The sequence below is a fragment of the Alternaria postmessia genome, assembly GCF_024291825.1.
Source record: "Alternaria postmessia strain BMP 2775 chromosome Unknown scaffold_59, whole genome shotgun sequence".
NCBI lineage: Eukaryota > Fungi > Ascomycota > Dothideomycetes > Pleosporales > Pleosporaceae > Alternaria > Alternaria postmessia.
This window is the reverse complement of record NW_026260132.1, coordinates 42,582-67,465: the sequence shown is the minus strand read 5'-3', so window position 1 is coordinate 67,465 and position 24,884 is coordinate 42,582. Positions and strand designations below refer to the sequence as shown.

General features: G+C 51.9%; 9 protein-coding genes across 9 annotated transcripts; 4 read left to right on the top strand and 5 right to left on the bottom strand.

The window, feature by feature from the left end:
* Positions 1-172: 172 nt before the first annotated feature.
* Positions 173-772, top strand: J4E82_007964 (uncharacterized protein; the record flags this gene model as incomplete). Its single annotated transcript, XM_051734204.1, has 1 exon — positions 173-772. One exon carries the CDS (start codon positions 173-175, stop codon positions 770-772), a length of 600 nt encoding a protein of 199 aa, XP_051586023.1.
* Positions 773-1,600: 828 nt separating this feature from the next.
* J4E82_007963 (uncharacterized protein) lies at positions 1,601-2,618 on the bottom strand (the record flags this gene model as incomplete). Its single annotated transcript, XM_051734203.1, has 2 exons — positions 1,601-2,431; positions 2,487-2,618. 2 exons carry the CDS (start codon positions 2,616-2,618, stop codon positions 1,601-1,603), a joined length of 963 nt encoding a protein of 320 aa, XP_051586022.1.
* A 259-nt stretch (positions 2,619-2,877) lies between these two features.
* Positions 2,878-6,542, top strand: TOF1 (Topoisomerase 1-associated factor 1; the record flags this gene model as incomplete). The annotated part of the gene is made up of 4 exons (XM_051734202.1): positions 2,878-2,961; positions 3,009-3,240; positions 3,287-5,458; positions 5,506-6,542. 4 exons carry the CDS (start codon positions 2,878-2,880, stop codon positions 6,540-6,542), a joined length of 3,525 nt encoding a protein of 1,174 aa, XP_051586021.1.
* Positions 6,543-6,830: 288 nt separating this feature from the next.
* Positions 6,831-8,380, bottom strand: J4E82_007961 (uncharacterized protein; the record flags this gene model as incomplete). The annotated part of the gene is made up of 2 exons (XM_051734201.1): positions 6,831-7,367; positions 7,613-8,380. The coding sequence occupies 2 exons, from the start codon at positions 8,378-8,380 to the stop codon at positions 6,831-6,833; spliced, it is 1,305 nt and encodes a 434-aa protein (XP_051586020.1).
* Positions 8,381-10,081: 1,701 nt separating this feature from the next.
* RPS28 (40S ribosomal protein S28) lies at positions 10,082-10,464 on the bottom strand (the record flags this gene model as incomplete). Its single annotated transcript, XM_051734200.1, has 3 exons — positions 10,082-10,143; positions 10,202-10,285; positions 10,404-10,464. 3 exons carry the CDS (start codon positions 10,462-10,464, stop codon positions 10,082-10,084), a joined length of 207 nt encoding a protein of 68 aa, XP_051586019.1.
* Positions 10,465-11,051: 587 nt separating this feature from the next.
* Positions 11,052-12,740, bottom strand: J4E82_007959 (uncharacterized protein; the record flags this gene model as incomplete). Its single annotated transcript, XM_051734199.1, has 5 exons — positions 11,052-11,247; positions 11,756-11,813; positions 11,879-12,031; positions 12,090-12,281; positions 12,338-12,740. The coding sequence occupies 5 exons, from the start codon at positions 12,738-12,740 to the stop codon at positions 11,052-11,054; spliced, it is 1,002 nt and encodes a 333-aa protein (XP_051586018.1).
* A 981-nt stretch (positions 12,741-13,721) lies between these two features.
* J4E82_007958 (uncharacterized protein) lies at positions 13,722-14,888 on the bottom strand (the record flags this gene model as incomplete). The annotated part of the gene is made up of 2 exons (XM_051734198.1): positions 13,722-14,572; positions 14,621-14,888. The coding sequence occupies 2 exons, from the start codon at positions 14,886-14,888 to the stop codon at positions 13,722-13,724; spliced, it is 1,119 nt and encodes a 372-aa protein (XP_051586017.1).
* A 319-nt stretch (positions 14,889-15,207) lies between these two features.
* Positions 15,208-15,699, top strand: J4E82_007957 (uncharacterized protein; the record flags this gene model as incomplete). Its single annotated transcript, XM_051734197.1, has 3 exons — positions 15,208-15,234; positions 15,284-15,368; positions 15,425-15,699. The coding sequence occupies 3 exons, from the start codon at positions 15,208-15,210 to the stop codon at positions 15,697-15,699; spliced, it is 387 nt and encodes a 128-aa protein (XP_051586016.1).
* A 1,952-nt stretch (positions 15,700-17,651) lies between these two features.
* Positions 17,652-21,167, top strand: J4E82_007956 (uncharacterized protein; the record flags this gene model as incomplete). The annotated part of the gene is made up of 3 exons (XM_051734196.1): positions 17,652-18,637; positions 18,686-20,251; positions 20,303-21,167. The coding sequence occupies 3 exons, from the start codon at positions 17,652-17,654 to the stop codon at positions 21,165-21,167; spliced, it is 3,417 nt and encodes a 1,138-aa protein (XP_051586015.1).
* Positions 21,168-24,884: the final 3,717 nt, after the last annotated feature.

Here is a 24,884-nt window from a genome sequence, read left to right as displayed (position 1 = left end):
CGATCTTTCTCCTAATCTCATCACATCTTCTCTCCAAACCGCGATCATCAAGTTCTCAAGCAAATACACGAAACAGATCGCTCAAAACAAAGTCTACGACATCAGAAAAGCTACTGTAATGTCTACTTCACTCAAACGCACTTCCGAAGAAGCGGGAGCAGAACCCATAAGCATGCGTTCGAACAAAAAGCCATGTCTCTCGCTCGAAGTACCACAAAAAGAGATCTCCAAAGAGGAAGACAAAACACCCAAGACGCGAGTAACTGCCGCAGAGCGACGGGAACCCAAACTCAAACGGCCCTTCCCTAAGAAAAGGGAGATCAAGGACTCAAACAAAATGAAGCTCACGAGACACTACACCACAAACGATCCTACGCCGCTATCAAAACTACCCATCATAAGACCACACATCGCAAGATCTGCCCGCGTCGATAAACTGCTAGCAACCCTCTCAGTCCCAGATTCTACCAAAAATGCAGACGGCACCAAAAAAATCCGACTAGCGACACAAACTAGGCGCGACGAGAGGCAGAATGAGATGTTGAAGCAAAACAAAAGCATCACAGAGAGCGACTACGCCGTCAGACTAGCATGGTCTTGCTTCTCGTCCAGCGAGAAAAATCGAGTGGGTCGGGAGCGCATGGGGATGATGATATCAGGTCTTGAGTGGGACGACCTTGCGAATGAGAAGAAAGGCGTACCGAACAACTTGCCTGAGTGGAGGAAGAAGAATACGGGCCGGTTTGCCAAGGTGGATTTGCCGTGTGAATGAGAGGTTGTTTGTGGGAGATGAGTAGTCGAGACACGGAGGTGGACTCCGGATTTAACTGTTAGCGACGTTTATTGGACAGGGCGCTGAGGTTTTGGATATTTTAATAGGGCGTGTGGGTAGCGAGCGTAGAAACTGATGGGCCTATCTGAGGTACCTCGCTATGAAATTTTTCAATGTGATATGCCTAGCTAGCGATTAATTGCATCTTTTTGACAAAGACTGGTCCCTTCGCGTAATCTGCTGAGCATGCGACGTACTTTGGGACGCGGCGAAGAACTCCAAACTTTGCTGCCAATGATGTGTTACATAGGACGCTTGGGGACGCGAAATTCTGGTAGGGCAGATGATAAACTAGACGTAAAATCGGATGGCCCAAATGTGGTACCGTTATACACATGCTCCACTTTTACGCGTTCGACCGAAGATACTAAAGAGAAAGAGCTCAGAATAAGGTTCGACAGAATAGTTTTGAGGAACACGTCACGCTAGATCTTACGCGTTTGAAAACACGGTCTAAATCAAGTGAGGCTATCAGGTGTGAATATTGGTGATGCAAAAGGGCATTTGGGTGTAAAGTTGTATGATGGGAGCGATGAGCCGACAAGTCTATGGATGCTAGCTTTGAGAGAGTGGGTATGGGCAAAGGAGAGTTGGGCTGGGGAGTAGTTGTGTTGTCGCAATGGGTCGATACTGGAGTTCTGGTGATGTGCTATAGGCTACGTGATCCGCGCTACGGGTTGTCAGGAAAATTACTGCGAGGACGTTCAGGGCGTGCTTTGACGAAATAAGTTGCTATTTATCAATGCTCATGTTTGGGCTGCCACTCTCCTAGTAGTCATAGAACCCTTTTCCGCTCTTCTTTCCCAACCACCCTGCATCCACCATCTTCTTCAACAGCACCGCAGGTCTGTACTTGGAGTCACCCGTATCATGATACAAAACCTGCATAATGGCCAAACACGTGTCGATACCAATGAAATCCGCCAATTGTAGCGGGCCCATAGGTACGTTCGTGCCGTTCTTCATAATACTGTCAATATCCTCCTTGGCACCTACGCCTGTCTCTAAGCAGATGACGGCCTCGTTGATGTACGGCATGAGAATGCGGTTCGCGAGGAAACCTGGGCTATCGGCGGACTTGGAAGCGATCTTGCCCATCCTCTCGCAGAAGGCGATTGCGGTATCGACGGTATCCTGTGAGGTCTGAAGGCCGGTGATGATCTCTACGCCTTTTTGAATGGGGACCGGGTTCATAAAGTGTGTGCTGATGACACGCGATGAGGCCGAGAGGTCGGTTGGGTCGGTGGTTGTACTCGCTGCGATCTTGGTAATCGAGATGGAAGAGGTGTTGGTGGCTAGGATAGCGTGTGATGGGCAGATTTGTGCGAGTTGCGAGAAGATCTTGTGTTTGAGGTCTGGGATCTCCGGTACGGCCTCGATTACGAAGTCGACGTCTGAGAGGTCGTCCATTGAGGTACTAGACGTTAATCGCTCTCTTGCTGCGACGGCGTCATCTTTGGAGATCCTGCCCTTTCCGACGTCCTTTTCCAGAAGCTTGTCCGCAAACTTTAGGCCCTTGTCGATTGATGCTTGGGAATTGTCAATTAACCGGACTGGTACAGAGGCTTTCTGTGCTGCTACGAGAGCTATTCCAAGGCCCTGAAAACGTCAGCTCCGAAGACTCGCCTGTATGATCGGGTCGGCCGTTGCACACCATTTGACCTGCTCCAATGACACCCAGCTTCTTGACCTCAGCAGCAGCCCCCACGGAGGGAGTCGAGCTGAAGGCACGGCAATGCTGCCTCACTGCGCATCGTGCGACCTGTCTTGAGGCTACGGAAAACATGGTGAGTATATGCTCGAAGGATTGCAAGCAAATTGTGAGAGTTGCACACACAACATGTGATGGGGAACTTCTTTCCCCAGGCCGATGAGAGCCGCCGCGGGCTAGCCGAGGCATGACGTTGACTGGCGGCGGGAAGGAGCGAGGATCAGCCTGGGCTTGGCGGATTTGAGCGGTTTGTCCCGCATGTGGCACTTTACGCGTCGACGCGTCTTTTGGATTATCGCGACACCGGCGGGCAGTCCGAGCATCAACCACAACAATGCCTCAGACGACGCTGGACGATTGGGCGCAGGACACTGTGAACCCAGAAGTTCGCGCTCACGTCTCCAGTCTAATTTCTGCTGTATGTATCCTGCTTTGCCAATGCAATCGTCACTGACATGCGCACAGCTCGGCGGTATTGGTGATGATGGCACGTATGCACTTGGACACGACGCCCTGCTGTGTCTCAAGGACCTGCGGAAATGGCTAAAATTCGCCGACGGGCAGTACAATCGACGCGATGTTGCACGATGCATGGCCGAAGCAAACCTCGTAAAGGGCGACTTACTAGAGATACTTGCCAAGATATCACCGACTGTAACAGAAAGCGCGTGGAAACACAAGATTGCAGTTGCGACATGTATGAAAGTATGGCTGACGTACTTGGACTGTACTGACCACTATAGTGGAACTACTTGTGCCTTTGACATGGCCCAACGAAATCGACCCAACCGAAGCGACCGTAAACCACCATCGACATGGCCCCTACATCGGGCTCGCCCAGATTGGATACAAGCGTGCTATCCTGCAATTCGACCGAGACAGAATCCTTCAGACTGCCGTCAAGACTGCGCTTCCTTCAATGGCAGTACCCCTCCGCGAACGAACACCACGAGATGAAGGCATCATCAGGATCGCGCTGTATTTCATACGCAATATTGCCATGCTTGCACCACCCAACGATGCACATATGGACACTGACGAAGCCGAAGTCTCTCGATCTGCAACGATTGATACTTTCCAAGAACAGGATCTATTCCAGGTCATTCTGAGTATCGCGTCCAGCATCGGAGAGGACTTTGTCACGCAAGATGTTGTCATCCTCGAGATCTTGTTCTTCCTGCTCAAGGGTATCGATGCTGAGAAACTCTTCATGGAAGACAAGAAGCTCAACGCTAAAAACACAGATGAGCTTAAGGACTTGATGCAAAAAGAGAAGGCCATGCTCGCAGGCTACGCTCGGCATGCACCAACCCGGCACAACCGATTCGGAACAATGATATGGATGAAGCGGGATGACGAAAAGGTCACGACTATATCTGGGCAGGATGTGCTAGGAAAGGCGCAGGCTAGCATGGACAAGATGGATGCTACGAAGAAGTGGAACAAACCTCGACAAGGAAGGCGCAAGCAGGATGGTAGCGAAGAGAGAGAGGAGTTCGACCTGCCGGTGTCGCTGACATCTTCTGCACGGAAACATATCAAAGCCTTTGTTGAAGAGTTTCTCGACTCGTCTTTCAACCCTCTATTCCTGCATTTACGGAAAGCTATCGAGCGCGAGACTGAACGTGTGGAAACACGGCATTCTAGACAGTACTTCTATCTCGTATCGTGGTTCCTGAGGGCAGAGTGCGCGCGGCGGCGGACTATGAAGGAGAGGGCCGCAGACCCCAAGAGCCCAGAAGTTCTGTCTGCTGAGGATGAGAGCTACGGGCTAGTAGCCGAAGTCATGAACCAGGAGACGTTCATTCTACTCAACCGCTTCATGCAAAAGAGTCAGGACGAGAAGGCATGGCGAGATCTGAACGCCGGACTGAAGTGCTTTACCCAGATCTTGCTCACCGTGCACGAAATGTCCGAGTCAGCACTTGAAGAGGACCAAGAGATTGCTGAGAATATCCAGAACCGTATCTTCTATGAAGAGTCAACACATGATAGAATAGTCATGATTCTAAGGTCATACAAGGATCAAGGCTTTGGCTATCTCGATGCGGTCACTGAGCTTTCTCATGTCTTTTTGCGGATGCTTGAGCGCTATGCAAAGCAGAACGTGGATATGCAGATCCGCTCGAAGCGACGAGCTCGAAAGATCAAGAAAAAGAAAGCTGAAAAGCAGGGCGGAGACGGAGAGGAAGAGGGTAACGCTTCCGAGACTGAAGACCTTCAGGAGGCACAGAAGACGGTTTCGGAACGCAAGTTCGATTTCACGAGATTTGCTGCAAAGTTTGTCAACCAAGCCAGTGTCAACACTTTCGTGGCGTTTGCCAAGTATTTCAGCGATCTGGATACCGAACAGCTGAAGCGCGCGCATCGCTTCTTCCACCGTGTCGCTTTCAAAATGGAGCTTGGTGTTCTACTGTGCCGGGTGGACATCCTGCAGCTATTCAATAAGATGATGAAGGGTCCGGGCGGCCTGGACCCTGAGTCTCCTGCATACAGGGAGTGGGACGACTTTATCAAACACTTCTTTAGGCAAGTCGTAAAGAGAGTACAGGAGAGACCGGAGCTGGTAGTAGAGATGCTGTTCAGCAAGATCCCTGCAACCATCTTCTTCCTTGAACACGGCTTCGATAAGGAGGTAAACACCAGAGCGCCACGAGCGCCAGCAGAGCTGGAAGTCAAACCTGGTATGGAGCTACCGGATCAGATTGGTGTCGCTGTTGGTGTTCTTGTAAACCAGTCAAAGTCGGACCATCTCCGCTGGGTACGAGACGTACTCACATCAGCAGCTGAAGAGCGCAAGGCATGGGAAGAGGCAGCCGAAGCACAAAAGGCTTTAGTGACGGACGCAGAAGAGCGTCCAGAGGGCGAGGCAGCGGCCGATTCAGATGCCGAAACGTCGAAGCCACCGTCAATCTGTAAGTCCCACTCTGCTGCTACAAAAAAGTCTACTAATAAAATCTAGTCATCAAGCACGACACCGAAGAGCGCCGTATAGCGATGTTCAAAGACAACAAGCTACGACTACTTATGAACTTAGTCGGCTTCGAGAGACTAGGAGAACACCATGACCCAGACGCTGCATGGATTAATCCTTCATCGCTTACGTCAACACAACTACAGGAAGCCATCGATCTCATTCGTAAGTTCGAGTTCGACCCGCCGACATACGAAGACGGTAAAGCACCAGAAGATCTGCTCCGCAGCAAAGCCGCAGCAGCTCGTCGGTCTACCCGCCGGGCCGAATTCGACGATGACTCCGACGGCATAGATCGCGACCTAGAAGAAGAGGATCACGGAGAATACGCCAAAGGCGGACCGACTACGCGTGACGCAGACACTGATGTTCCTCGCAAAACACTGAAGCGACGGCGCCGACAGAAGACTCCCGTCGAGCTCGATGAAGAAGAACAAGACCGCCGAGCCGAAGCACGTCGCAAGAAGGAAATTGAGGGAAAAGCTAAAGCGTTGAGTAAGATGTATGTCTATGACTCTGGCGACGAGGACTGGGACGCTGAGGAGCATGCCGCGTTCTTTGCAAGAGAGGAGGCGATCCGTGAAGAGAACCGGAAGGTGTTAAAAAAGTCTCTGGTGTTGGGGACTGTGGAGCCGGCTGTTAGTGTGGGGAAGAAGAGGAAGGCTGATGCGACGGTCAAGAAAAGTAAGAGGAGTAAGAAGAAAGCGTTGTTTGAGGATAGTGATGATGATATGGAGGATGCAGAGAGTACTCAAGCTGCATCTGTGACTGAAGATAATGAAGACGAGGACGAAGACGGAGAGGGAACGACAGATACACCGCTTTCGAGTCAGAATGCCAATGCTATGACGGCAGAGAGCGATACGGATACGCCTAGGAAACCAGCAAGTAGTTCAGCTAAGGCTGTGGACACTGCAATGGCAGATGCAGATACGGATGACGATGAGGACGATGCACCCGTGGCGCGAAGAGCAGCACCACGAAATACAAGGGCAGGGTTTGTCATTGACAGTGACTCGGAGTAAGATACTATGTGGGGAAAAGGGGCTCACGGTATGATCTGGAATTTTAGGGTCGCATAGCGTGGTTGTTCCATATTTGCTTTCTTTGTAGGCTTTGAATACCCATTATCTCTGTTGTTGAGACAATTCCATCTCGTCCGGTACTATCACGACTTCTCAGGTTCCTGCTGTAGGCGAAGAAGCAGATGGCTTCTATCGGCAGGAACATCCAGATCCCTGCCTTAAGTGCCAGTGTACGAAGTCGGTGTATGTCTTGTAGGCAGTTCATACAAGGACGTTACATATCTGTACTTATCCATCATCGTCATTGTCCCCAGGAAACCCCACAACAGCCCTCCTTAGCCTCACCTCGCTAACTGCCCCATCAACCTCCCACATGGCCTTGCACTCGTACCGTCCCTCGAATCTAATCCAGATGTCTCTCAGGAAGAACCTTGCCAGCACCCTGCTTTGGTATAGCACAAACTTTTCGTCTGTCGGGTTAATGGTATCGTTTTCTTCTTCATTGTCTTTCTTCGGACTCTGCGTCCACTGCGGAGGTGAAGTTGGACTGGCTAAGAGTATCTTCCGAGGCGAGGACTCCAACGGCACGGTGGATTGTTGCGACTGGGATGATAACGGTGGCGGGAGGAACGACGAGGAGACGGGAAAAGAAAAGGGCGCGTTGATGGGTATGAAGGTATCCCAAGCTGGTACTCCGTTTACAATGGGACTTGAGCCCGCGACGGGCGACGCAAAGGTTTCGTACCAGAGGCCTGTGGCGCTGAACGATGCTCTGACGTACAAGGTCCATGATAACGAGAAGCCTAGGTTACGGTAGGAACCAGCCTGATTTGTCTCGTTAGTCAGCTCAGTGCTTATCGTGATGATGGAAGAGATGGTATTTGTAGGACTGGGAAAGGGGAATCGTCAACAGAGAAAAACTCACAATAACACTGTTCCCCATCCTCCTAATTACAAGAATATTCCCTGCAGTGCTTCTGTCTACTTCCCTCCGATACACAAATTCGTCAACCCGCGGATCAAGAAATGCTTCTAAACACTCTGTTCGTGTGACTGAGTATCGTAGCGACTGCGCTACAAAGACGCGGGTAAGCAGCTCCAACTAGTGGATCCTGAGTATTGAAGTACCGTTCCAGATCGATGACATGTGGAGCGCGGGCAAAACTTCCAGCTTGATCATGGCGAAAGTATCGGGATTCAGACAGAAAAGTGGAGGCCATGACAGCATCGTGGAGGTCTCCGGTAGGGTCTGAGTAGTACGTGTTGTCCAGCTCCTCTAGTTTGTCTCGCAGCTCTTCTTCATCGCGCAGACGGGCTTCTACGGCGAGTCTGGCAGGAGAGAAAGGCAGGAAAGATGTGATGGTGCTGCTGAAGCGAGACAGTGTGTTAGCATTTGTTGTCTTCTGCGGACTACATCGTCGCGGGTCTCTGAAGGAGGCTTTGTAAGTGGACGAGATGTGAATCGCGTGTATGTCTTCCCATTCCTCATCGTCAGGTTCCCAGAGGGGCTTTCCTTTGAAGGGAGAGAGGTCGCGCGGACTGGTTAGCATGGTGATCTCACTTTGTTGATCAGCGATTGTGGTTTGGGGTGTGAGAGATTGTATGGCAAGATGGAGGTCAGAAGAGAAAGGCGAGTTGAGGGAAAGCGTTGAGCTGCTGGGGTCACTGTCTGAGTCTTCTTGCGCAAACAATGGTGCGATTTCGGAGCCGTGCGTTGTTTGCGCTCCTCCAAAGTTGACTTCGGATGACGGCGACGGTGACGGTGCGGGTCGGGTTGGAAGTTGGTCCACCCAGCTGATTGTCCTATTCCGTCTAGCTAAACGCTGTAGCGATGGCATGATTGATGTGCTGTTGTCAGTGGGCATCAGTGCACCTCTATCAGCGATCGCGGAGGGTAATCCGGAGTGAAAGATAGATGCCGAACCCGAAAGTACCTTTGAAGAACCTCCTACCATGAACAATGGGGAGCTTGAAGACGATAGTGACCGCCTATGCTTTGGCGTGTGGGTGGTGTTATTCCCACTATCAGCTCTATCTTTGCTCTTACCCCATGACTTCTGACTCCAAAAGGAACTGAACAAGCCTCCACCACGACTGTTACTCCGTGAACGCGATGGCGTTGTCCCCAGAGTTGACTTGGAACAACCAGAGAGGTCTGTGCCGAAGATTGACTTTGGTGACTGTGGGGGTGTTACTGGTGGAGTTGCCTGTTTTGCACTTCCAGGTACATCTACGGATGGGTATTCCAAAGCCAGTGGCTTGAGCCTGATTGAACAAAGCACTGGAGATGTCGGTACTGATGCTGCAGGCGTGGTGCTCCTCCCATGCTGTGCTGGCAAGCGTACAGAAGTCTTCTGAGAGGACTTTGCCAGTACTTCGCATCGGCTTTTTGCAGCCTTGCTGTTGTCCATCGTGGTGCTTGAGAGGATCAAGAAGGAAAGTTAAAGCACACAAAGTTGACGGCGTGAAACATGGAGCGTTTGTTGCACGTATAAGTAATGAGAGGAGAAAGCGCAAAAAGCAAGGGTCGGTGCTCGATTGGACCTTTGCGAGCGGCGACCGTAGAGTGAGGGTTCACCATTGAGTAGGAGATGCGTCTTGGAATCTCCGCGGATGGCTTCCCAGAACAGACAGGCAATATAGGAGGATATCACAGCCCGTAGCGCCGTCGTAGTGGGACATTAGATACAGAACGCTCTGCGCTCTAGCGATGGCGACAGGTATCGTTACGGCTGTGAGGAGTAAGAAAGTGCCTCTGGGAGACGATATGGTGTACGAACAGTGCTTGAGCTTGAGATGGTAGATTGCTGTGTGCAATGTGTATCGAAGAAGCCGTGGAAAGCAAGACTACTGTGTTGTAGTATGAAGTTACAGCTCAATGATTCCCATGTCGCAATCCAAGAACGGCATCCGAGGGCGCTTCAGGGCTGAAGCGAGTAAATCGAACTGAAGTTGCTATGTGTACGGTGGTACCATAAGTATTGTAGCTATGGTTGCGGACATTTTTGACCTAACAATCCATAAGTATACGTCCGCAGGGCTAACATATATTTCATCAAGTTCGTCCAGTGGTATCGTGTGTCACTTGATAAGGTTATTAGCTGGTTCGGGAGCAAAGCATGGCGTGGTAGTCGGCGGAACGAACGTCTCGAGCATCTCCGAAATTATGAACCGATCGAAGGCTCACGGGGCGTGCCTAGAAGCAGATCAGTCCATATCCAATAACGTCAGCACCCATATCGTGTCCTGCCAGCAGCTTCCATATGTCACATCCACATCCACTACTCAATGGGAGTTGGTAGATTTTCGATTCATTCAGGGAGAGAACCCAGACTTCTTGATATATCGTCGTAATCGTATCTCCCACAGATCAACTCATCCCCATCCTCCGCTTCCGCAGCGCTAGCAAGAAACACTACGCCATCATATTGTCCATCCTCGTGAAGTCCGTATAGATGCCCATAGCTTTCGCAAAGAACTCCGGTAACCGAATGTAGAAAATGCCGCTTTCCCTTTTTCCCCGAGAGTTGTTTGCGGGCTTATCGCAGACGCCTGGCCTCACGCTCGGATTCGAGGAGGCAGAGAATGTCGTTCTCGCGGACTGTGGTACATGTATTAGTATTTTGGAGGGGTGCGCGGGGTAGGCAGAGAGTGCGTACCTGGGCCCTTGACGTTGCGGATGATGGAACGGGTCTGGTCGTTCATGAACTCGACACGGCACTGGGTGACACCACCACGGGAGCCTGTAATATATCCGTCAGCCTGCCATTCTCTCAAGTCACATTGCATCCTCCACGGTTCTTTGACTGCGCCCTTCTTCTTTCTCTTCTTCTTGTGGGGGAATTCGGAAATTTCGCGTACCGGTTCGGCCAAGGACACGGGTGACCTTGACGAGGTTGACGGGGGCCTTAGCAGAGTCCATTTTGTGCGATTGTGAATTTCGACGGGAGTCGGTTCGTTCGGTGTACGGAAGAGCTGGGTTGGGCGTTCGGGGATGGAGTCAAGCTGGCGATGGGTGAGCGTGAGGGCCGTCGGTGGGCAAATTTCCAATGTGCGCTAGCTAGGCGAGCAGGGGTCCGATGCGCTAGTGCATGGCCCACTCACATCAGCGGCAATGTCAACACCAACACCAACATCGCAGCCTCATTTCGTGGTTCTCGGTAGTCACACATTCTGCGGTAGTTTCTAAGAGCTAGGGGCGATGCGCTCGACGCCTGGTAACTTGCACAAAGGCCAGCGAAGCACCTAGAGGCCATTGCAATCATCCCGCCCACCAACCTTGGAGAGCACAACTCAACGACGAGCTGGGGCTATAGTTTGAGCTCAAGGCACCCATTCTCCTTAATGTTAGGAAACACAGCTTCCTCTGTCACGGATGCTTCGTTGTCCCAAGAAGCAATAGTTTCTGATGACAGTTTTCATTCCATTTATCTACTAAACATTATCAACAGACCACAGGCTACAAAGCGCCCAACCATGACAGCCACCACCACGGCAACTTGAAGAGGGCTAACCATGAGTACCGAGTGCATCCCTCCTGCTACGGAATCGACCGTGCGTAGCGTCGTAAAGACCATGAAAACGCTTCTTCTGTGCCTCGTCCCACAACTCGAAGTTGCCGCGAAGTACTTCAAGGGCCATGTCTAGACTCTCGCCACGCATCCATACTTCCATACCAGACAAGGAGTAGCAGGTAGTGCCGATCCTGCAGCTTCAGCAGTTGCGAATACCTGAATCGGCAGTCATGAAAATGAATAACTGATATCAAAATAATCTTTGTCGTAGCAGGTCTTTCCTGGCGTCGTGATGGAGATGGACACGGCAGTACAATTCGTTTTGTACCCGTCTCGTTTTTGATGCCTCAACTTCAATAGGTGCTTAAAGGGGTTTCTTCCCCTCACATATTCGCATATGCCGCTGCATTCCTCCTCGGATATCTTTTGAACATCTTTTGAGACGATCTTGCCGACACAGGAAGAGAAGTGAACGCAGCAGTAGCAGTAACGGTCACTGTCTCCGTCTCTGTCAAAAACGCAGTCGCTGTTGTAGTCCACGTAACGACACTGATATCAGTAGCAGTACCAACGATGGACAGCACAAAAGGCTCGGGACCCGCAACTTGGGGATGTGCCTCGTTTTCTCCGAGGCAGTATCCGAAGCCGGTTTGACATCCTGCATAGCAGTATTCGGGTCTGTTACCACAGTACCCGTACTGACTGCAGCAGAGGCCGTGTTGAGAGCCGGTGCAAGTGTAACCTTCGATAGGTCCGCCTGTTCGACTTTCGTTAGTGAGATGTTGAAGAGGGAAGGGAAAGGGGGTTTAGCAGAAGACCTACATTCACCATTGGGCGAGATCTTGAGCTCTTTATAGGGAACAGCTCGAGGCGGCGGAGGAGGTTGGGCGAAGGGATCTGGGATGGCTTGGTGGACTGGTGCGGAAGCACTTGGATCCTTTCCGAAGAAGGTCCTCTCGCCAGCTTTCTCGATGCCTGGGGTTATTCGTCAGTGTTCGTTCAGAAGACTTCTTTCAATCTGTCATCAACTTACATGTCTCAAGGAAAAGATCAGCACCAGCCTTGCACACCCAACTTGGCTCACCAGGATATCCACCTTCCCTTTCATAAGCGTCGGTACATCCGGTGCTGTTACAACTCCCTGTCGGACATTCGCCTTGCGGTCCTTCTGGAGTATATAGGTACGCGTCAGGAACGTAGAGCTTGATGCCACCTTCAATAAGCGCTGCAACCATCATTAGTCCACAGCCAGCCATCAAGCTTGAAGAGAAGACAACTTACGGCAATACATCGCATTCTCAGGCCCAGCAGTCAGGTCACAATCCACAGCACTAAGATCATACCACATGAATCCCTTGCTCGGCTCCAAATGGTACTCAACTTGGATAATACCCGCCGGTGCCACCGCATAGTGATCCAGGTCCCGTATCTTGAGGCTCAATCCCCCACCTAGCGCCTCTGTATTCCGCATCTCGTGGATTACCGAGCCACCACCGCCGGGAACCATTTGTCGGTAGGCATTGCTGCCGTCGATACCGGAGTCTCGGGGGCCGACTTGCCAGAAGAAGAGGGGGTAGGGACAGTGGTTTATGAACTTTACGATGTTGTGGCCGGAGACGACGGGGACGAAGAAAACCGAGACAAGACAGAGGAGAGAGATGAGGAAGGGCATGATGGGCTTCATGGTGGGTGGTTAGTAGTTGGTGGGTGGCGACCTACGGCTGAGAGAGCTTGTGATGGACTGGGTTAGGGAGTGAGGGAGGTACTCCCAGTGAGCTTCAGTGTAGGCTGGAGGAAATCTTGACGGAAACGTGAACAAAACCATGGAAGGCAGTAGATGTGGTTTTATAGGAAGAACGATACACCACTTTCGCTGGGTCGTCTCCGCTTGCGCTTTCTTGATATTTGTCAGGAATGATACTGCTTTACTGGAAGCAGCCTTGTCCACCTTCTCGAAATGGTGAAGAAACATCTATGGAGGTTAGACTGAGGGGTGGCATCGTGTGCAAAGCCCCAATAATGACTATCACAGCACCATGTTGGGTACTTGGCAAGGTATGCTCGTAATGCAGCACAGACGTATGCTCTTGTGGGGGAAGACCCTGTACCTTCCTCAGCGTAACATACATGGAGATTTGAAAGCGTTGATTACAACATGAACTCAAGATGGACGAGCAAGAATGGCTATCATACGACAATGTTGGGCAGATTAAGATAAATAGCTGGTTTGGAATCATGTACTCGTAATGCAATGTCAACAGGGTCTACACCAGGGTCCTCTAACCAAACTCTGAGAGTCGAATCGCCGGTCTTGTGCTGTGTGCTTGTAAGACCAGTATACTAACACGTGAACCGTAGCCTACAGTCAATTTCACCTCGGCATATCGACGTATTTTCCAAACCAACGCCATTTCAATTTTTTCGATATGTGCCTATCTATCGGGTATCATGTGTTGTTGCCAAAGCAATTTGAGTGAGGCTACGAGAGAGAGAAAAAACGTACTAGCAATGCCACCGTATTAAGAAACCCCCAAGCCTTACCCATACCAGAGAATTACGAACCCTGTTCATAAACACCATGCAATGCGCTGTCCTTGTAAATGCAAAACCAATTTTCTGAAGAGACCTCAAAATCCCAACGCGACCCTAAAGGCTCGCAAGACAACTATGCTTGCGGAATCCTGGAGCGATCGCCACCCTTTGCGATCCATTCCTCCTTGATGAGCTTGTCCTGTTCCAAGTGCATGAGCTTGTATGCAGTGCGGATCGTTCCGTCGCTGACTTCGACTGCGAGACCAATCTCTTTCGGAGACTTGGGCTGGCCCATGAGATGGGAGACGAGGTAGAGACAGGCACCAGCGATGGACAGCGGCGAACGTCCAGCTGCGACTCCGTAATGAGCGACCTGGTCCGCGCATTCCTCTGCAACCATCTGTACCTGTGTTCCAAGGGCAAGTTTGGCGCAGGCACGGGGCATGAGACTCGCAGCGCTGGTGGCTGTGGTGCCGCCTTTCTGGTTGAGAAGGTTGACGGTGTCGATGACGGCACCGTTGCCTGCGACGGAGGGCCCGCTGTTTTGCGACTTTTGTATGAAGGCCTCGAGAACCTTGAATGTACGGCCGACTTCCTTCTTGCTGACGTTGGTCATCTTGAAGATCTCGCGGAAACTGCGCTGCTGGTCGTGCTTCCTACACGCGATGAAGATGCAGCCGGCGATAATAGCGTCTTGCGATTTGCCTTTGAACAATTTGGCGTCGTCGGTCATCTTGAACAGCATCTTGGCTGTCTCGGCGGTCGGGCGACTGATGTTTTGTGAGTCGCAGAGCGCCGAGATCTGTCCGTATGCGGCCTGCAACGCCTTGTTGACTTTATCGTGGTTGCTCTTGTTGTGCGCGCGGCTCAGGTCGCGGACTCTCATACCACCGTCGCCAAAACCGATCTCCGTCTGGAGTTGAGAGCCATGAAGCAGCGGGTTCGCGGCGTCTCCGATACGCGAGGGATCGTCGTTTCCTTGATCTAGATGCAAGGCGCAACATTAGCATATGTCTCACTTGCATTTCCTACAAGCAGGCAAGTACTTGCCGTCGTTGGAGAAAGTGCGCCACTCAGAGCGCGTGTCTATAGTCCTCTCTGCGAGAACGCGACCGCAGGAACCGCAAATGGTGTCGCCGGCGCTGAACTCTTCAACTAGATTCGGAGGATTCTCCTTGCAGTCCGGGCAGATCATGGCAACGTTCAGGTCTTCCTGCCACTCGTCTTCTTTCACGGGCGCGGGCGCGGCTTCATAGACCTCGCCAGGCGACAGCAGGCGACCATCGGGAGCGTACGACATTGTTGCAGCAGTTGCGGGATCAGCTACGGATTTGTATTAGGTTCTAGCTATTGCGCGCGGTCGACCGACGACACTTGCAGACTGCTTCTGGGGCGGAGCAGGTCGAGTGAGTGTGGTGGTATGAGACAGGCTGCAGGATGGAGGAGAGACGTGACGGAGGGAAGGTTATAGTTGGAACTGCAGGCGGCCATTTGCTACTTGGCGCGCGCTAAACTGTTTGCGGTCGCGGCTCAAGCTGCGGCGGTCCACGGTTTTTCCCCAACATCGACCTTCACTGTAGCTCCCATTGCCAGCTTCCCCACGTCACCACACCTACACAATGATCGCGCAATCCATCAGGGCCTCGGTACGGTTTTGTTGCTGCTGGAATCTGGACACGTACTGACCCGCCACAGCGCCAGGCGCTTGTCCGAGTTGCCCGCCAGCAGCCTGCCTTTGTCGCTCGCCGCACTTTCATCACTCCCTCGGCCGTCCGATCAGGTGATTCATCCCAAGCGCTCACATAGGGGACCGTACTGACCCAATTGGTACTCCAGCCGACCTAGTGCAGGACCTGTACCTCCGCGAGCTCAAGAACTACAAGGTTCCCGAAGTCAAGGCCGGCGACGCTGAGGGCCACGTCCAGAAGTTCACTGTCCCCAAGGCCCCCGCTTCCCCCGAGGAGACCGACATCGCGAACGAGCTCAAGGCATACGAGACACAGGCAGTCGACGTTGAGGGCGCCCAGGGCGAGGACGACGCTGTGCTGCCCCAGGAGGACTGGTTCGAGGAGGAGGACGAGAGCATTACCACCCCTGGAGCCACTCACTAGAGCGCTGCTGGGTGAGGGAAGCCATGTATTAAAATACTAGCGACTGTGCCAATACCATTGGGCGATGAACCCAACTGAACCTCAGCCATGTCCGGGAATACGCAAATCACGTGACGTGATATATGATCAACGTGGGGGTGCAGAGCATCCAAAACTGTGACTATTGATTGGTTCCGTGGGATGTTGAGCAGTTCAAGTCGTGACTATCGATGCTGGGTCCAGACGGACGAGCGCGTTGATCTAAAACAGCTGTTCTTTGGTGCTTCAGGACAAAGGTGCCCAAACTAAACTACTCATGGACGGGCATTCTTTTTGACTCGATACAGGCCGCGATCTACAAGTACATGAGACGTGGAAGTTATACAACTAGCCTGCTCAGGGTCTAACATCCGTGCTTTGTCGTGATGGACTGGGAACTAACACGGGTCCGCAGTTGTTGGAATATGTACTTTTTGTGCATGCGCATCGCGTTTTGAGAAGCAAGCATCCCACCTTGGCAGTTGATCTGGCGTATGTTCAGGAGAGGGGGTAAAACACGTGAAGCATGTGCGGGGTGCCATGATCGTGATGAGGTTCTGGCAGGAGCTGGCTTACTTTTACGTGCCAGCCTGTAACGCTGTAACAAGTGACTATTCTGTCGCATCTATTCCCACCCAACTTCACACCTTCACTCATACGACGTGTCGCGTTTCTGACCGACTGATGCACATTGTTCCGAGAAGCGTCCATCGTACGCGGCTGGCAGTGGTGATCGCTACACATGCACACGCGACTGCATCATCGACTGCAGCGACCGTGGCCCCTCAGATAAGCCGGTCTGCACAGTTGTCTGTCTGGCATGTCCCGTCCCGATAATGCTCTCATATTCGGAACCTCGGACAAAGCACAGGATGCGCGTGGGGCTCAAGAGGCATCGCGGTTGGACTCTGCCGCAGTAGCTGCAAGCACGGTCGCCTATCTGCATCTACGGCTTTGCATACCGACGTCCTAGTGCGATGCGGACAATGGACTTTTTTTTGGTTGAGAGGTTTACCCTGAAGCACTAGCACCTGTCCACCAGTCGTTGGAATAGTCGACCAGCATTACTCACCTCGTGCTTGTTCTAGTCATGATGGAAAGACGTCGGGACTGAAACGAGGCGGTAAGCGGCGGGGGTTTTGCAATATACCCAGGTCATGGCCAGGAGATTGCAGCCATGAGAGATTGCAGTGTTCGCAGTTCACGTCAGGGAAAAACAAGTTCGTTCGCCGGGGGGCCCACTGCGCAGTAGACGCAGCCTGTCCCGACCATGTGTACGCGATGCATAGCTGGCACACCACCGGATCGCCACAGGACTTTGTCTGTGTGACGAAAGGCGTCATGCTGGCCGTGGATGGCGGGCTCCCTAAAACTCGTACCCAGCGTCGAAAGGTAAAGAAACGGCGCGGCGCGGGTCAGTAGACGAAAGGCAAATGATACCAAGAATACGCCCGTTTTTAATATAGAATTATCGCTCCGACGCGATCTGCACAGGCGAAAGCTGCGCATATGACCCCTGCTAGTCCCAGTTCGTCCGCCTGCGAAGCGTCAAAGTAATAGCTCTAACCTGCCCCCAGCGGCGTCAGCGAGTGCTGAATCTCAAACCTGAAGGCCTGCCAGTCGCTACTACCTCTTGTCCAACTACACCATTCGCTTTCGCACAAACTTCTCAGTCCCCGCACTCCAAGAGCGGCTTCCGTTCGCTCCCGGTACCACAGCCTCGTTTGTGACGTCTTCGCGTCCTTCACGCAACCCTACTGGACTTTCGCCCGTTCACTGCCACTGCCTGCACAACGGCCCGCCTGACAGCACAACGCCGCACCCGTCCCAATTCAGCGCCATGAGCTCATAAACCTCGAAGTGTGTTGACCAAAAATAACAGCCGGCCCTTTACTGCGACTCTATCCCCCCTGTTACCTCCAACTCCCGTCGCCATGCCCATCGCCGTTGCTCCGGCTCCGCGCGGCCACTACTCGCTCGCGAATGCCATTCGGGGCAGGAGTAGAGCCGCGTCAGAGGTCGGCCCGCAGCCTCCCCAGGAAACTCAGCGCGCCCAGCTACCCAAGGCCGCCTCGTACACGTACTTCCCCCAGGTCAAGGACATCAATACTGATGTGCCGGTGGTAGAACTCAGAGGCTCCGAAGACGATGTCGAAACTGGCAAGAGCGAAGAGCGAACGTCTGAGAGCAACTCAGGTGGATCGAGCCCCTCCTCAGAAGAGGCTCCGGACATAGCTGGTGTGGAAATGCCGCAACTCAGGCCCAACAATCTCTCGCGTCGTTCCTCGCGATTTCTCCCCTTCTCCAGCCGGAGCAGAGAACCGTCAGCTGAACGCAAGACGGACAAGAAGGCTGAACGCGGCCGGACCGATGCTGTGAAGAAGCAACAATCAGAGTCCCCGGCTGGCTCCCCGTCGCGCTCCCTCACCAACCTGCGGAGGAAGTCGTGGGTCATAAAAGAGCAACCGGGAGATTCTTCGTCGCCTGTGAAAGAAAAGAAACTCAAGAAGAAGAGTGCCACCGACAAGGAGCAGCCCACTACTACTACCACTGCTGAGCCAAACAAGCGCAAGACACCAACGACTACAACCACAACCAGCATTCCAGAGGAGTCTGAAGCGAGAGACGTCGTGAAAGAAGACATTCCACCGCCGGCGCCTCTCAACAAGAAGAACAAGCGCCTTAGCGGTCTCTTTGCCAATTCAAGCAGTGCCTCCAACCTGCCCTCTGTACCCAAGTCCTTCTCGACAGAAAAACTTCCACACTACCCGCAAAACCACAATCCAGTCAGCCCGACCCACGTTGTTCCGCCGCTACCACGCAACGTATCCGCGGAAAAGCTCAAGGGTGTCAAGACGGAGCCTCGCAAGAAAGATGAGCTATGGACCGCGTTCAGGACTCTCGACGCAGATCTGCGCAAGCATGACTCCCTATTCTCGATAGCGAAGTAATAGCTAACAGATGACAGATTCCAATCCAAGTCCAGTTCGCTGAAAGCAAACGTCGTCCGGACCACCCTCCTGCCTTTTCTCCGCCAATATACCGCACACCCTTCAAACCACAAGCTCCGGCCAGAAGATCTCGATCGACGCGTCAACATCCTCAACGGATGGTGGACCGGCCTCTTGGAACTTGTTGCAGGGCGGAACAATCAGTCGATATCTGGCACAGATCGTCCAGTCATTTTGGAAGGAATCGCGGCCATCATGGAGAGACCCGAATGGAGACTTTACCCGTCTCCTTTCTGTGCTCTTGCAGACCGCGAAGAGACGTTGTCCACGTCTACAACCGGCTCTGCTTCGTCTAGCCAATCCGACTTCCTCGCCGAATCCGTTTACCACAACGTTCGAAATATATTTACGCAGAACCTGCAATCTCAGATGTCTTTCGTTGTAGAGAAAATGTCGTTACGGAACGCTGCAGCTAGCCTGGTCACCTTTTGTGGAAAGACGTGCGCATATGCTTTTTGCTTCTGCCCAGGCGTCGCCGATGTGTTGGTGCGCCTGTGGAGTCCCTCACTCGACATGATGAAGCGGGTCATGGAGGAGTCTGGTGTCTCTAAGCTAGACCGACTGGATGCTGTCTCAGATCGAGTTGTGGCTGCTTTCCCTCCCATGCTTCATTCCTTGAAGTTGCTCTCGCTCAACCGACTCTTACGCCAGTTGCACAAGCCTGTGTTGCCCCCACTCGCCATGGCGAATCTTGACTGGTATGGGCTTTGGACCAAGCGCTGGTCTGGCGCTGAAAGTGATCTTTTCTATGTATTTGTCAAGCATTTCCATATTCTAGTCAGCGAATTCCTGCCTGTTGAGCCCAGTCAAGCGGAGCGCATCTGCGTGCCAGGACTCATCATGGTACATGCCCAGATATTGGTCAACCTTGATGCGACAATCAACAGGAATACCGCGCCGCAACAGCCAGTGGAGGATCCATCGAGGGCAGCAGACATCACGTTCGATGATGTTCTAGAACCCGACGCTTCTGCCTCAAACATCGCCCTCCCACCCGCGAATGCTACCCGAATGATGCAGGAGAATCGACTTATTATGCTAATACGGGATTTCCTTTCCGAGCGGAACTCGCATCTTCATATTGCCAGGCGTATGTTTGCCGACAGTTTTGCTCGTCTCCTCCAGGCCCAGGCGCGTAAAATTTCCATCTACGACAACAGTGCCTGTTACACTCTCTGTGACTTTCTCGAAGAGGCTCTCATTATCATGGTCCGCTACGAACAGCACGATAGCGATCAACACGCGGTAATGGATTGGCCATTCTGGCTTACTGTCTTCAAGGCAATGGCCGCCAGTCATAACACAGCTACAGAAATCAAACTGTACGCATTCCTCTACAGCAGCTGGTGCACGCTGTGTATGGACGAGCGAAGAAAGAGTGGATTGTGCCTTGACTTCCTTCTGGAACCCGCTTTCTTCGAAAGCCGGTTCAACCACTGGTGCCCTATGGTACGGTCTTACTTTATGCGACTGATCTGCTGGCGGGTTGCGCGTTACGATGGAAATGAGACCGATGTTGAAGTGTACGTATTCTTGACGCTTGACAAGGATAGCGAATACTAACAATGATATAGTGCCATAAAACGAGCTTTGAGTGACCGTCTCCGGTCCATCTGGTCTCACTACCTTTGGCTTCAAGAAGAAGCTGAGCGTAAGCAGATCATCTACCCGTCGACCCAGGCATGCAATCCTGCACCAGGCCGACGTTTCCTAATCATACGTAATGATAATCCTGTTGTGGCCAATAACGGCCCGTTCCTTTCGTTTGACGGCGTCGTACAAAACCCTAATCAACGAAAGCCAACTCCGACCAGCACCACTATCCCGGAAGCTGAGATCCGACCAGCCTCCGCCGTGTCTGCCGATTCAAGCGACTTTCCTGACGAGGAGTCCGGCAAGGGCAAGTGGAACATTTTGCGAAGTCTCATGGGAGGCAGCTCGAAGCAGACCGCGAAGGCGAAGAGCCCTGCACCATCCATTAAAGAAAAGGAGAATTCGAGCAAGACATCATCCCCTGCCAAGTCCACGACCGAAGCACTTGCCAACACCGCATTGGCATCCGTTCCCGCCCCCGTATCCATCCCCACACAACCACCACCCTCTACCCACCGCACCTACAACTTCCGCTTCTCCCTCGAATGGGTCGACAAGCGCTTTGGTACCTACCACAACATGCGTCTTCAACCCCCCAAACTGCCTGCTCCCGCCCAATCCCTGCTTCAACAAAAGGGAATCAATACAGAGCCTGTGTTAGCTACGCCTCCAATTGGTGCGGCGGCCACGTCAAGTACGTATGCTGGAAGAGCACTGGCGGAATGGACGTTTGTTAGTCACGAATGCCAGAACTTCTTTGATAGGAGAAAGAATGAAGGCGTGCCGACCAACAGGCAGGTCGAGACGCCTACGCTTAATGTTGAGGCTTTCAGGAGGCCGGGGTAAGGATGTATGAGGAGAAAGAGGGCTGAGGAGGAGGAGGGAGGCGAAGCAACTACATTCACTTTCAGGAACGAGTATATACTTTCGGCTGGCTCGATACCGACACACACACACGCACACACAGACTTTGACGATTTGCATACGGACTTGCTCGAAAGCGGAGCATCCCCTGGCGGCGTTTCTTTCACATCAATTCGAGGCACATCGAGCACCATTCTGTCTCTCTCTCTTGTTTAAACCCCGTCATCTGGCATGCATGGCAGTGCGCTTCTTGCATTGCCTTACTTTTCTTATTCATCACTTTCTCTTTGGGTTGTTTGTAAACTTGGCGTGGGCGTAACGTGTAAGAGCGAGTAATGGATATATTATACACTTTTTGAGGGCCGCGGAAGCTGGCTGGCTGGTTGGATATTAGATATATGAATTGTATTGTCTTTTTCTTCCTTCATCTTGCCGTCTGTGTCATGTGTCTATATTGAAAGAAGAAAGAAGTTGCACACGAACGACATGTTGCTTGTAGATGGGTATCGTATGTTCATTACGCCTAATTCTACCCTGAAGAAAGTAACTCCGGTAACTCCTTAGCCTCATCCCCTTTACGTCCCTCCCATGTATGGCTCACTTGTATATGACAGCTAGAACGATAGCGACGAGTATTCCAGCGACGGTAGCGACGAGTGTGACAACAGCGATGGCGATCGTAATCAATGTGAAGTTCGTCACGATGTAGGCGTGTAGTGTTTGGTCATCAGGCCTAGGTGGAAAGGCTATGGCTCTTGAGGATGTTGTTTGGCTTTCGTTGTTGCTAGGAGATGTGGAGTCGAATGACGGTATGTGGTGCGTAGGTAGTCCAGTGTCGGCATTAACCGACTGAGTAGGTGTAGAATTGTCAAGTTGTCCGGCTGCAGCGGGAGCAGGAGAAGACATGGTGAGCCGCACGAGGCGGTAAGGTGCGATGCTGTGTTCAACTAGAACGGTTTAGCGTGGTGCCGTGCATCATCAACTGGGACCCTCTGAGGCTGCTCGAGAAGTACGTACGGCGACTGAGATGAATTATACCTAGGTGTTCCTACGATAGGATAGTAAAAGGCTTGAGGTGTATTGAACAATGTGGACTATTTGAAGACCGCGCAGGAAAATAAGTTATATATGCATTGTTCGTGACAACTTTTATGTTAGTGTTGACCATGAAAGACTTACAGTTTGGAACCGGTGGACACTCTCGTCTGGTATTGGTTCGACTGCGCCCATGTTAGCGTAGTCGGTGTGGCTAGTGCCCGCTGCTGGACTACTGCAAACACCATGCATTTCACTCTGCGCACTACCAAACGTGGCTGCCACTCACCCTAGTCGAGCCTAGCATCCTCCCTCCGCCGCCGCCGCTCTCTTGTAGCCCTATGAAGCTGACAGGCGCCTGCCGCGTAGGCGGCTCGAGCTTTAAAGCAACGGGCGCCCTGACAACTCTAACTCCATTGGTGGAGCGCAGTGGTAGACTGAGATTTGTGAAGTTCACAATGACGTGTATGGTTAGACGCATGCAGGGACGTGGCCGTTATTCAGATCATGGGAAAGATGAGCCCGTAGCTCTCACCGTTCGTGCCTGAAAACTAGTGCTTCGAATCCGTCGCGCCTGACGATTGATCGATGTACCCTTCTAATTTATCAGTGTTCTCTCGCAATTCGTCAATGCTCTCTTACATCATGCCTGATGACTTTTGCGACAACTGCGCGATTCCGCAACCACCTTTCTCATCGTGATCACATCTGACCATTAATTCTGAACAAGAGTGCAACTTGGTATGTTCGCTGTCAATGTGTCTGTGAAGCCTCTTTGATTATCTTTTTGGCAAAGTTTCATTGACCGTCTCTCTCTCTAGCCTATCTTGACGACAAATTCGCCGATTACATTCTACACGCACCCTATAGACGACTCTTATAACTGCCTAGTATCCGTTGAAAGAATACTTGCGCAACAAACCTATGATACCGCCTATCATCTCGAAGTGCCTTTCCTATGTAATCTACTTCGCTGCAACAAGAAACTCCAATAGCAGTGCCAATGACTCGACAGAGGCATACTCTATGACATAACCGAACCAGGTCTTCTCCTCATCAGGCACGACTGTCAACTTATTGGTACGCGACAGTCTCATTTGGACGCTAGGAAGATGGTGGTCTGATGCAAGAGGTCGAGTGTGTACGGCTAGCGGTAGAATAGGCGTAAGCAGTGTAGTGTGGGTGCTAATCTGCTGAGGAGGTGGAGAGCTGCCAAACAGCTCAGCTAATTCAATGCCCTCATCAACCTGATCAGTTCTTGTGTTGATGATAGAAGACATGATGGTAATAGACATGGTAACGCGATGCGATGCTTGGTTTAACTACAAACTATTAGCGTGGTGCTATCGCGGCCCTAATTGGAGGCCAAACCACATGCGGTCATGCCCGTCGATGCTAGTGAATTAATCCAACCTCACGCAGTATATGTAGCAACGACACTCAAAGGAAGCTTGAAAGAGCTGTTCTTATGTGCAACTCTACAACTTATCTTTCTGAGAGTTCCTGCCTGGCGCTGAGGTATTTAATCCTCTAAGGTGTGTCCTTATGTTAACGCGATTGGACATGTGGAGGCGCTAGCCTCCCCCGAGTTGCACGCCTGCATAGCACAGCCGAGCTGTTGCGGCCAACGCTGGTTATCATTCATCGGGACGTAGACCAGCTACAAAACCAGAGGGGAGCAATTGGGAGAGAAATATTATGAAAGCCGGTGATTGCTGAAGACTTGCGCTTCCACTTCGTCGCGGCTGGCACCTTACTGATGGTCTCTTACGTCATGGTCTGCAAATCCATACAACAACTACGTGACACCCTAGCTGACATCGCCATCCTAGATACGCACAGCTTTTATTGTTAAAGGTGCCGAATTCAGCGACGCGAAACTATCCTTACTCCCTGACGGATGTTGTTCATCGCGCCTGGAAAAACCCTAATCTTTGATCGCGAACCCATCTTAAACCTGATTGCTTTGGTGGCTGTCCCATTATGAGGATAAAGATGTTGCCTTCGTGCTTGCCAGGCCTGAGGTTCTCGCGAACTGTTCGAAGTTGTTGAACATAACTTTTTCTGCTATATGCCGAGGTCTCTCTGCTTTCAAATCGTCTTTTCCGATTCTCCATACGTCAACGCACAACCATATCTTCATTGGAAGGATTTATCAGTTCCAGGTGCAACGACCGTATGAAGCCTCTCTTATGACCGATTTTCTCGATTTCCGCTTTCCGCAGTCCGTCCGCCGTGTTCCATGTTGTATTTGAAATACTATTCGGAACGTCATTTGAACAATCCTGAAGGATTCGCGGTCGGGTCGATCAAGGCTAATAAGGTGCACTTAGCTCCGCGAAACTGCCTCTGCCTGGTTGCATGCCCCGACAAGGATAAAAGCAAGGGTGGGTAAGATAGCCGAGGGAGGTACCACGTAAGCAATCGTTGCCATATAGCATTGAAAGCCTTGCTTATAGAAGCAAGGCCACCCGCGCATCGTACAGGAGTTGAGTTTTGCTGTTGGACGCGTACCTCGGCTTTCTAGCCGCGTAGTATTGTATATGCGAGAAGCTCTTTTGCGAGTGAATCGACTGGACGTTGCGCCCTTTGGATTGCGATTACAGGGTCATGATGCAGTATCTGGTAAGGCGATAGCCTCGTTATGCAAGGACGTCGCTTCGG